Below are 12,615 nucleotides of genomic sequence, written 5' to 3'. Positions count from 1 at the left end.
TAACATATACTACCATGGACTTATATATACTACTATGTAAAATAGATAGCTAGTGGGAAGCAGCCGCAAAGCACAGGGAGATCAGCTCGGTGCTCTGTGACCACCTAGAGGGGTGGGATAGGGAGGGTGGGAGGGAGGGAGATGCAAGAGGGAAGAGATATGGGGATATATGTATATGTATAGCTGATTCACTTTGTTATAAAGCAGAAAAGCACCACATTGTAAAGCAATTATACTCCAATAAAGATGTTTAAAAAAAATAAAGAAAAGAAAAGAAAATACCTTAAAAAAATACCATGTTTCAAATGTTTACACTGTTAAACATGTAGCAGAAAATCCTTTCTTTATTGCAGAAGATCCATATTGCTCTTCTGATTGTACCAAAAGTAGGGACCAAATCAAGGACCAAAATTTACTTTTAAGTCTATATTGTTTTGGTTTTTTTTTTCATATTTCTCATTTCTAACAGGAGATTCTTCGTTTTGTTTTTTACAGTAGGTCCTTGTTGGTTATCTATTTTAAATAATAGCAGTGTGTACATGTCAATCCCAAATCCCAATTATGAAATAATTTTAAAAAACGTATACCAAAATATCTTGTCAGTTATATTGTTAATTATTTTAAAATTTCAAATGTAAATTAGATGACAGAAGCCAAAGCAGGTTTGCATGTCCTAGAAGACAGCAGGTGACTTTGTGAGTGTGAAAATATGTTATTTGAAATTGTTCTATGCTTCAGTAAAAAAGTTTGGTCATATGCAGAACATTTTGTTAGTGGATCTGGTAGAAACAGTGTTGTCATGCATTTTTTCATTACGCTTTCTTTGCCTCTCTCACACCGATTCCACCTTTCTTTGCTGTAAGGTGCTTTTTTTTCCCCGTAAGTCTCTTTCTCTTATCACTTTATTTCATATAGCTCACTAAATATATCCTTTGGCTTAGGAGCTCCTTTTTTTAAACACTAGAGTAAGTAAATACTTCACTTTTTCTAGGCTCAATAAAAACTAGAGTGAACATCTAGTAACGATAAAAACAAATAAAGCAGTGTATCAGCACTTGATTTTGTAAGACAGTGGAATTTTGACAAAGGTCAGAGATACGTTTGAGTCTTCCTCTCAAAGCAGTTAACACATAACGCTGCATCTTTATTCAGTTACAAATTTAAATAGTCTCAGAAGCAGAGAGTTTGTTATACATGTGGTTTGAGGTTCTGACTTTGTACATATTGCAATGCTGAAATTTTCTTTTATCTTTGCTTTTGTCCTCTCTTACATTTATTTGAAGAACTTAACGACTTTGTTTTTCAGTATTCATTTAAATAGATGCCTGAGTTTGGCCAAATCCCTGATTCAAGCAAAACAGTTCCTCTCTGATTCCCTGAGGAAAAATAATGATGTGTTGCAGAAATGTCTGTTGCTCACACCATTCAGGTTTCACTTGGTTTTTAAATACTCACTAGTCTGTTGTGTGCATGCACGTGCCAGAGAAGGGACGGTGATGCTAGAAACTCCTCAGGTTATAAAATACCACGAGATACTAGCAGAGATGACTTTGCAACAAGCAGCGAGTTACCTTCCTGCTCCCTCAGAGAACCCAGAGTCTTTCTTGTAGGAGGGGAGTGGTTTATTTACAGATCACAACTGCTGTGCATCCTATAATGAGGGGAGCATGAAATCTGAATTTTAACTGAACATGTGTTTCATAAAGGCTGGCTGGTCTTCAGATTGTAGATTACAACGGGAGCCAAGTCAGAATGCGCATTCATATTTCAGTGTCAATAAAACCTACCTATGCTTGTTATAAAGTTTACGATTCAAGCTCCTTAAGCTATTAGAGGTGTGTTTTATTGAAGCAAAACTATTCATTGTCTCATTTAAAAGTTTGTTTGCAAAAAAAAAAAAAAGAAAGTTGATTTGCAGAACATTTCATGTTACCAGTTAGTCATGAAACAGTATGAGTTTATGGACTGTGTATATTTTTTAATGTATAATTTCAAATTATTACAAAGGGTATCAACATTTTTATTGTGAATAATTTTTTTCAATTATGAGGACCTTTCCGCCAATAGGAAGGGTGGGTTAAGTTACTTGAAGGATTTATTCAATAAAGTTAACAAAAGACTAATTTGAGAGGTTCTTTATCCTCAGAAAGTTATCAATATTACTAGCTTATGCTCAGTCGTTTCCTAGATGGTTTTCTAAAGTTCTTGAAAGGACGTTCAGAGATTCAAGAGCAAGAAATTGGGACTGGTTGCAAATTAAAAGCAATTTCACTAGTAACGACTGGAGATTTTCCAACAGGGAATGACCTTGGGTTGTCTATTTGAAAGAATGAAAATGTCTAACTAATTGGCCATGTCTACTTGAAGCCACTCACATTTTTAAAAGTGGGAGGAAAACTCTTTATAATAACTTCTCAATAGGACGTCAGACATCTAATTTCCTAAACGCTTTATGATTTATGTGAATATTTTGCTAATGTGTAATCTCACCCTTTGAGGAAGCGAAGATACTGAAATAAGATGTGGCACACGGAGCCCCTGGAGTTTAGCAGCTTCAAAACAATAGAACAAGTTTGTGGTTGTTGACAAAACCTTGAGAAGACCCTTCTTTCAGGATTGAGTGTTTGCTGGGTAAGCTTAATTTACTACCCCCATCTAAGTGTTTGCTCGCTGTTCCAGGATTTCTGAAATCTCATTGGAGGTAGCTGAACAAGGACGCATCACAGCAATGACTCCTCCAGCTCACTTGATAGAAAGATGTGATTGTCCCCCGGGCTATTCTGGCTTGTCCTGTGAGGTAAGCTGGCTCCAACTAACCTTCTCAAGCCCCACTCAACCAGCCAAATGGAAATACTCCCAGGACCACCTTTACCGCAGTCAGTTTTACTTTCAGGCATACCCTCAACCTATTTTATCTGATCTTCCACTCACAATATGAGACGCAGTAAGAAGAGGATGATGTTATTGCTCCCTAGAAGTAGGAATCACAACTCAAGGGGAATATCTAATAAAAATTAAAAGATTTGTAAAAATATGAAACAGTCAGGAAATAAGAATGTTTTCTTAAGGCCCCTTTATCGTATCTGATCTGTTTTCTTGGCACCTTTTCTGAACAGAGACATTTAAACTGCAGTGATTATGAGACAAGATTGTATTGGGATTTGAACGATTGTTTTTATATAGATCATGACAAAACTTAGGCGGTAAATATCAGACGGTTCCCTTTAACATAGGCTTCTCAGAAGGACATAAATTGTTCCAATAGTGCCACTGTCACTCAGTCATTATATTTTTAAAACTGCATTTTTTACTTTCTAGGATATTCCTTTGACTATCTTCAGAATCGGTAAATCTTCTAGATCTTTATTTTGTGGAACCAATTTAAATTTTACAAATATTAAATCTTAATAGGAAGCGTATGATCTAGGGAGAGGTGGAATTGCTGAAAAAGTCACCTGGATTTGAATCTCTACTTCATCATATACTAAGACTGAGACCTTGTGCAGCTTGTAAACCTGCTTAAGCTTCAGCTGGTAAATCTCCAAGTCCCTGAGTAACTGCCACCACACTCACCCCTTCTCCTGCAGACCCTATAGTCCTCTCCACAGTGCAACAAATAAAGGCTGGCCTGGGAGGGGCCTCCAGGACCTGCTCCAGCCCTACAGCATGGATTCTTTCCCCTTAGTCAGATTGGTTGGTGGCCACTACATACTAGTTAGATATTTTTAATATCTCCCGTACCCACAGCCCAAGAATCACATGAAGGCTAAATGAACTAGAACTTAAGCGCTTATCACAGTGCCTGGTAGTAGTCATAATAATAATAACCAAAGTCAATATGGTTAATAATATTATTAACGGAATAAGTAGTTATAGATCTAACTATTGATTTATTTATAAATACAGTTGGCCCTTGAGCAACATGAGTTTGAACTGCCTGGGTCCACTTATATATGAATGTTTTTCAGTAAATATACAATGGACCCTCCACGGGTTCCAGTCCACAGATCCAACCAACTGCAGATCAAAAATTCCATCCATGGTTGGTTGAATCCACTAATGCCGTACCAGTGGATACGAGAGAGCCAACTCTGGGACTTAAGCATCGACAGAGATTCGTGGAACTAATCTCCTGGCAGATAATGAGGAAGGACTGTAATTTTGTCTATCTTTTGTAAATAGGACTTGAGAAGTTTTATTAAGTATGGCTCACAAGGCAGGTGAAGTACACTAAAAAAACAATGGATATAACTCTCTTGAGAGGTGGCATGGTACAATGAAAAGAAAGAAGGAGTTTGGTCTCGGTGAATCCTCCCTAGCTTCTCCGCTTGGACAGGACATTTGCTCTTTGTTGATGAACTTTGGGGTTTTCGTACCCATAGAATCAGCATGAGGATTAATTTAAATGAAATCGTACATATAAAAGCTCCTTTGCAAATTGAAATGTCATTCAACTTAGTTGCCATTGTATGAATTCCACACAGGTCAGAAAACAAATTTCATAAGAATAACTGTAAATATCTGTGAAATATCCTTGGAATAATTTTATAGTTTTGTGACTGCTCTGAACAGCAGTATTTATTTGAATGTGTATATTTTGATCTAATAAATGACCAAATAATCCATCTCATTATTAAATCATAACTCGTACATACACATGTATACATTTGTACATACACCAGTAAGTATATATATTGTACCTATAGGCACAACCCAATATGTGTGAAATATATATATGCACACACATTGTAGATGTGAAAAATGAGGCAGTGACAGAGGCACATACAAAATATGCTACCTTTCCAATGAGCATGAAAAAGATAAAGATAGAATTTGAGATTTTTCTAGACAAGAGGTGGAATTTTATTTATCCCAGGGAGTGTTTGGCTGTACTGCTGTCTCACTGTGTAACCTTGGTCAATACCTTAATTGCTATAGGCCTTAGCTATTATATAGTTATCCAATCTATAAAATTACAGGTTGGGTTTTGAAGTTCTAACATTCTCTAATTCTGCAATGTTATTTTGCTATACAAGATATTAAGTAGTCAAAATTGACCTTAGATATCTTGAAGAGAAAGTTACTACAGCTATATTTTTCTGCATTTATATAAAGAGTACTCTTCACTTATGAACCAAAATATTAGCAGAGTATCAGATTATTTTAATGCAATCTACCTTCCAGTCCAGATTTGAAATGTTAAAATTCATCTTACTGTGATCATCAGGCTTTTTAAATAGTATATTCTAAAACGTACTTTCCCATTAATTTTAGTAATTTTCCGTCATTATATGAAAACATAAATTAGCCAATACAAATACAAATAAAGCCAATGATATATGAAGAAAATCAAGAAAAACTAGAAACACATACAAACTATTATCTGCATTGGTGGCTTCACCTATGTCCTGTGAATTTCACTTAAACTCCTGTTAACAGACAATAATTACAGTAATATCTTAGAGGAGAGATTAGGGGATAAAGACCTATCTCTTATAATAAGCTACCTGAGGTTTTCTCCACAACCCATTGCCTCTAATCCATTATACATCTTATTTATAATTCATCTTGAATCTAAAGTGTAATTACTCAGGCATAAAATCTAATCATCAAAGCAAGAACTAAGGACAGTTTTGAAATAATACATCCCATTCTAGTAACATATGCTTTGGGTCATGAATACGCAAAGCAATTCCTTTACGATATTTTCACCAAATGTAAGGTATTCTAGAGACATTTGCATTTACAAGCTACTCATTTCGTGTTTTTATCCAGAAATGTGGTTGCAAAGAAACAAAATTAAGTGTTGGTTACCATTGTAAATATAGCCAGTTGTGAAGACACTTAGCCTTGCCTATTACCTGTAGGGTTATAACACTGTAGCCCTGTTCATTAAAAATTTCAGTTCTAGAAATGCTTACTTATTATAATTTATGATTTGAAGAAGAGACTAGGTTACCTTTAGAAGTCAAATAACACGATTTCCTCACCACATTTGTTGGTGTGGGAGCCGTTGAGTTTACCATACTTTACCTAAGCTACTCCTCACTGTTGTCTCGGTTAACATTGTTGCCTAAACTGACCTAAACTCAGGTTAGGTTGTAGGTAGAAATGGAAACTATTCAATGCTGAATATGTGGTTCTCTGCAATAAGATCGTGGAAGTCAGAAATTCACAGGTGATCTCCTAATGATATTTTGCTCATTTCATCTTGTTTCCCCTTTCCATCATGTTTTATTAGGGCTTCTGGCTCACAGTTGAATGGCTAGTGTGTACTGGATCACCACTCACAAGCTGTCAATTAGCTATCAACAATAATTTTTTAAATCCTCAAACAAAAATCCTCAAACAGTACCTATTGTCAACTCATAAAACTCAAAAGACAAAATAGCGAGACTAGACATTTTTTCTTACACATGCACATTTCTAGGGATGCTCTTTACCACTTCAGTTGCACATGGAAGACCCAAAGACTCTTTTCATATACATTAAAATATTAAAAAACATGGTATGGGTAAGTGACATACATTGTAATTTTGTTTCCCAATGCAGTGTAGAACAATCACTGTTGCCTTTGTTTTCAGTGTATTCTCGATGACTATATCTAAAAAATTATCTGGAATAGAGGCACCCATATGGATTTATTGTATTTCAAGCACTACACACACATCATCTCATTTAATCCTCACAACCCTATTAAAAAAACACACAAAACTGACCATTTATTGAGTGCTTACTGTATCCTGCACAATGTCAAGTGCATTCCCTAATACACTTACACCAACATCATTAAGCACATTATAATTCCCATTTTATGGGTGAGGAAATGGAAGCTCAGGCCGGTTAGGAAACCTGCCCTTTATCACACAGTTGGAAAACAGCAATCTGAACCTACCTAAGTCTGTTTCAAAAAACCTAGCTACATTAATACTCAACTAGTAAGTTATACAACATCCTTACATTCCACGTGAGGAAGCTTCAGCCCACAGTATTTAAAATGTGCATAAGTCATATGTAGTAAGTGGTGAAACAGGAATTAAACCTAGGATTGTCTGATTGCAAAACCCATGTAAAGATACAAGACAGTGTTTTTACTGGCAACAGCACAAGTATCTATTATTTTTTTAATGGTTAAACTCTGCGTTATGTAACCCGGCACCTGGAGTGTGTTGCCTCTTTACTCTCTTTGTCTCCCATTCCCTTCTTTCCTCCCTCCCACATTTTTGTGCAGTTTGATTCTAACATTATGATGGGGTACCATATTATGAAAACAAATTAAAGATGGAAGGAGAGCAGAAGAAAATTGAGCTCTGAATAATTTCAGCACAAGGCAAGAAGAGGACTTTGGAAAAGTTTGAGTTAGGAAAAAAAAATGGATAAGATTAGGACAGTGTTTACGTACTTGCTTTTCTGTAATTCTTTATTTTGTTCCAGAAAGAATTTTAGATGGGACTTTAAAAAGTAGCTATTATCTTTCCTCTTTTTTTCCCAACTCAAATATAATCATTCTCACGAATTTTGCCCCAGTTGACTCACAAGAAGAACGTCTGATTTTGAAAAATAGCCTCAAATATTTGAAAAATGGAAAAAATAAATACAGGGTCCGCGAAAGGAGGAGATTAAAGAGAAATAAATATGTCTCATTCCTTTACAGTGTGTTTGAAGTTTCTAATTCTTGTGTTGCAGAATAGTCTCTCTTTTTTTTTTTCTAACTCAGAAATTTATAAGGACACAAAATTTATCTAGAGTGTTAGAACTGTAGAAACTTCAGAAATCAACTGAGTTAATACATCTGCTCATTTGTGGGATGAGGAAACCACATCTCAACGACACCAAACGACTTGCGTGTATCCCTCAGGAAAAACTAACTAGTAAAATCAAGGCTTCCTTATTCATTGATGTTATAGTACCAGAGTCTGTACGCCCTTCAAAGACACACATTCCCAGCAGGGAATGAGGAGTGTGCCAGTGATTCTCAATCCTGGCTGCTTATTAGACCTTCCTGGGAGTTTTACAACACACCCTGGCCCTAGTCTCCACCAGTTATATAGAATCTCTGGGGGCAGAGCCAGGTATCCGTATTTAAAGCTCCTCAGACGATTCTATGTGCAGCCAGGGTTGAGAATCACATAGACAGGCCTAAAAGCTTCCACACAGAGCTTGACTTGGAGCCCAGACTTTTACCCGCACTGGAGTGCTTTTCTACTTTGTCCTACTCTTTCCAGAGAAGAGCCATAGTAATAAGAGAAACTGGGTGTAAACTTTACCTGCGGTGCTCACCTTCAGATTTCAGTCCACAACATTGAATTTCATATGATTCCTCAATGAAAAGTACCATTTCTTAATGTTATTCTTCTTCTAAGACTTTTTTTAAACTTTTGTTTGATATAAAATGTAGAGCTAGGAACTCTCAATTTGTGTGATTTTTTAAAGACACACACACGCGCGCACACACACACACCCCAAGCAAATATACCAGTAAAATAACAATAATTATATAGGTATCCAGCGATGAAATCTATATAAAGAAAATCCAATTTTATTCTACAGTCAGCACACACCAGGACTGGAACAACCCATACTATGTAAAATTTTTAAACACACCTTGGATTGTTTCTTCAGTTATGCTTAAATGAATTCCTCAGCCATAATTTCCAGGCCTTATTTGGTAACAATGGCAAAAATGAACCTTTATTTTCAAGAATATGAATAAACTTATTAAAATATCTTAGGTCCACTATAAGACAAATAGGACTCAAAATATTTTGAATACTATTCCCAGTTTTATCAGCTTGCTCAAATCCAGGATATTATTAAATCTCATTAGAATTTCTTATAGGCTGAGATAAAAGCAGAGAGACTCTTAAATGCTTAACTGAAGTACTCTCACATTATCCAAATCAAAACAAACAAGGAGAGTGCTGACTATTGATCGTTTTTCTTCTAAGGAGCCTCTACATACTCCACTCTGGATGACCTAGTCCAGAACCAAAAGGATGCAAAGGCAGTAAGAAGTTCTTAATTCACTTTTTTCCCCTGCTTATTCAGCAATCACTTTTCTCATCAATGGGAGCAAAATATCCTGTGAAAAAATTTTTACATAGCTAATATCCCTTTATAATCTTCAGTGGAATCTGGAAAACTAACTCCTATCTCTTACTCATAAATCAAACAATGGCTAATAAATGCAACAGCTTTGCACACTAAGAGATCTGAGCCCAAAACACAAGACTGTTCTCATTCCCTCTTCAGAGCTATGGGCTTTCTTTCAAAGAGTCAGAGATGTTTCTTGATACATTTACATAATAAACCCAAATGAAGATGGAAGTCTTGATTTTGCATATGTCAGCTTTGCTAGCAGTTTCCTGTTTGCTCTCAGATTTTTATTGAAAAATGAAAAAACTAGATCAAGGAAAGATACATTTTATTGGTGGCCTAATATTCCCAAGACATGTAGAGCTTTTATTATTTTGAATTTCTTACTTTTATAGTCTTCTAATTATACCGATATAAATAACATGACCGTGACACTTTTTTATTTATTTAATGTTTTTCTGAGTCTCATTGGACATTTCCTAGTTACCCATCAAGCACAGTGGAAGCAGATTTTAGGTTGTCAAGGACACTGGAATTCTCTCTTTAGTCCATATGACAATTTTATTTAAAAACAAACTTTTGTTTCAAGAAAAAGAAGACTATTTGAAGTTTGTCGAGGCTGAGTGGTATTTGCGAATGACAGCTTTCCTTTGCTAAAGTCTGATGACACAGACACTGCTTGTATACTCTATGGACCAGGCAGAATACACATTAGGAATCAAAAGTGACATTCGTTGTTTCTAAGTGGTGTTGCCTTTACTGCTGATGGGGGGAAAGAAATGCTTCTTTTTAACTACTGAAGAACCCAAGTGTTACTAAAGAAAGATTTCCAAGTTGGCTGTCCTAATTGGCTTCGTTTTCTTTCAGGCATGCATGCCAGGATTTTATCGACTGCGTTCTGAGCCAGGTGGCCGTACCCCTGGACCAGCCCTGGGCACCTGTGTTCCATGTCAGTGTCATGGACACAGCAGCCTGTGTGACCCTGAAACCTCCATATGCCAGGTATTCATCTGAGCCTTTCTTGAACAAAGCCCATGTGCTCATTTCTCTTTACACATATTCATATACTGAGTGCAGAGGTCAGCTAACCTGCAGGGGACTTAACGTGTGTGTGTGTGTGTGTGTGTGTGAAACAAAACGTGGGAAAAAAATACATTTACCATATTATGCGTTTTTTAAAGTAATTAAAAAGTTACAACTGGAAAAACCACTGCTCATGTCAAGAAATAGTATATTATTATCAACAGCATCGTAGACAAATACCAGACAACACAACGATTTATTTAAAAATCACATGAGGGTTTTTTTCTGATTTTAAATAAAAATAAGCTCTTCGTAAGACATTTGGAAGTCATAGAAAAGTGTTAAGGAAAAAAATAAAAGTCACCCAAAATTGAACATAAACATTTAATATTTTATGTGTTTCCCACCAATTTTATGTATGTGTTTATAAAGAAGATTTATATGACACCATAGGTGTAGTTTTATGTTCTGCATTTTAAAAAACGTACATATCATGAGCATATTATGTTGTTAAATAGTCTCTAAAATCTTTACTGTCTTTGATTTGATATCCCATAATTTAACCATTTCTTTAAAGCAGTTTACTGCTCTTATTTTCTTGTTGTTGTTATTACATTCCTGCTAACACCCTACTCTGTCACCCCTGGAACAGTCAGGACTGTGGAGAAATTCAGGTTTCCTGTGTCACCACTTAGGGTCCCCAGACTCTAGTCCCCGGGCAACTCTGGGTGTCTCCTCTGCTGAACTCATTTCCCACCTCTCCTCGTCTCCTGAAACTCTTTCATGGAGCTTTGTGGAACTCATGACCAGACATCAGCAAAATCCCCTACATAATCTCCCTCTTCTTTTGAGGTCCTCTTTATTTGCTCAAACTGAAACCTGGTTTCCCAACACACTACTCCCCTGGCAGCGGTCTCAAATGGAAGCCGCTGTTTTTTCTCACACTCTTCATTTCCCTGAGCCTGAGGGCGGGGCTGTGGCCCTGCTCCTTGCTGCCACTTTCAGGTCATCCTTGTTTTCTCTTCTGTAACAACACCTAGCTTTGAATCTCAGGTCTCCATCCATTTGCCCACTACACCTGCTTGTTGAAGCCATTTACTAACCCTCAGGTCACCCACCTCATTCCTTGAAGATCTTTCCTTTGTATCATTGCTGTTCACTGTAGCACCACTCCTATCATAATTCCTGGTGATTTTGATGCCCATAAAATGGACTCTTCCCATGTCTTGTCCTCACTCCATGAGCCTGTCTGAGAACTTGTCATTACCAGGAACTGAGTGCCTCTATAGTCTCAATGTCAACTATCCTCTCTTTGACCACCGTTTCTTTTCTTTCCAGTTCACTTCTTCTTAGTACTTCAATGTCAACATTTTGTCTCATCATCGACGCTCACATTTTTATCATTCCTTATGTTTCTCATGCCCTCACTTTCTTAACCAGCTTAATATTCATGACCCTTTTTTTTTTCTGGCTGCGTTGGATCTTCGTTGCTGTGCACAGACTTTCTCTAGTTGCGGCGAGTGCAGGCTTCTCGTTGCGGTGGCTTCTCTCGTTGCGGAGCACGGGCTCTAGGCACGCAGGCTTCAGTAGATGCAGCACACAGGTTCGGTAGTTGCAGCTTGTGGGCTGTAGAGCACAGGCTCAGTAGTTGTGGCGCATGGGCTTAGTTGCTCTGCGGCATGTGGGATCTTCCTGGACCAGGGATCGAACCTGTGTCCCCTGCATTGGCAGGCGGATTCTTAAGCACTGCACCACCAGGGAAGTCCCATGACCCTTCTTTAATATCACTGCTTTGTAATGTTCATTTCTCTTATTACCACTCCTTTACTTATGTTTACTCAGTGAATTCCAACTCCGGTTAAATCCTACTCCTCCAATACCTATGCCTTCTAACCTGAAAGTGGCTCTGGAAAATAGTCGACTATGCTGACTAGTCTCACCGTATGTTCACTATCACTCACTTCAAAGGGAACCTTTATTCTGCTCTTCCATCATGCCACGTTTCTCCAGTCCAGTGCCTCTCTCACATTCCTGCGTGATAATTTCCTACCTTCTCATCCCTCTTCAAATCCCAAACCCTTCCCAGACCCATTTCCATCCTTACTTTCAGTTGATGGCCTTGTTTCTTCTTATTTCACTGAGAAATTAAAAACAATCAGAAGAGAACTAACCCAAGCTCCCACTAACACATGCACCTACCTTTCTGCATCTGTGTGCAATTACTCTGGGTTTTCCACCAATTTGGATGAACTGTTCTTGTTTGTAGAAAAGACCAACTCTGCCACCTATGCTCTAGATCCCAGCCCTCCCTCCCACTCAAGGACATCACTCTGGCCATGCCTATTCTCCCCTCCCTTCTGAATCACTTTTTGGTACTTCTTCTATCTTAAAAAACATAAACAAACAAACAAATAAATAAATCTCTCTTGACTCCACTTCCCCTCTTGATTTTTACCACTTCATTCCTCTCCTTTCACATAGAGAAGAGTTTATACT

General features: G+C 37.3%; 1 protein-coding gene across 1 annotated transcript in view; it reads left to right on the top strand.

Moving 5' to 3' along the window:
- The window catches only part of LAMA2 (laminin subunit alpha 2), a 613,890-nt gene that overhangs the window by 425,057 nt on the left and 176,218 nt on the right, over positions 1 to 12,615 (top strand). The window contains 2 exon segments of the mRNA XM_032650802.1: positions 2,680 to 2,797; positions 9,964 to 10,098. Of these exon segments, the coding sequence (XP_032506693.1) occupies positions 2,680 to 2,797; positions 9,964 to 10,098 (253 nt within the window).

The sequence above is a fragment of the Phocoena sinus genome, chromosome 12 (genome assembly GCF_008692025.1).
Source record: "Phocoena sinus isolate mPhoSin1 chromosome 12, mPhoSin1.pri, whole genome shotgun sequence".
NCBI classification, from domain to species: Eukaryota; Metazoa; Chordata; class Mammalia; order Artiodactyla; family Phocoenidae; genus Phocoena; species Phocoena sinus.
This window is presented reverse-complemented; position numbering and strand designations above follow the sequence as displayed.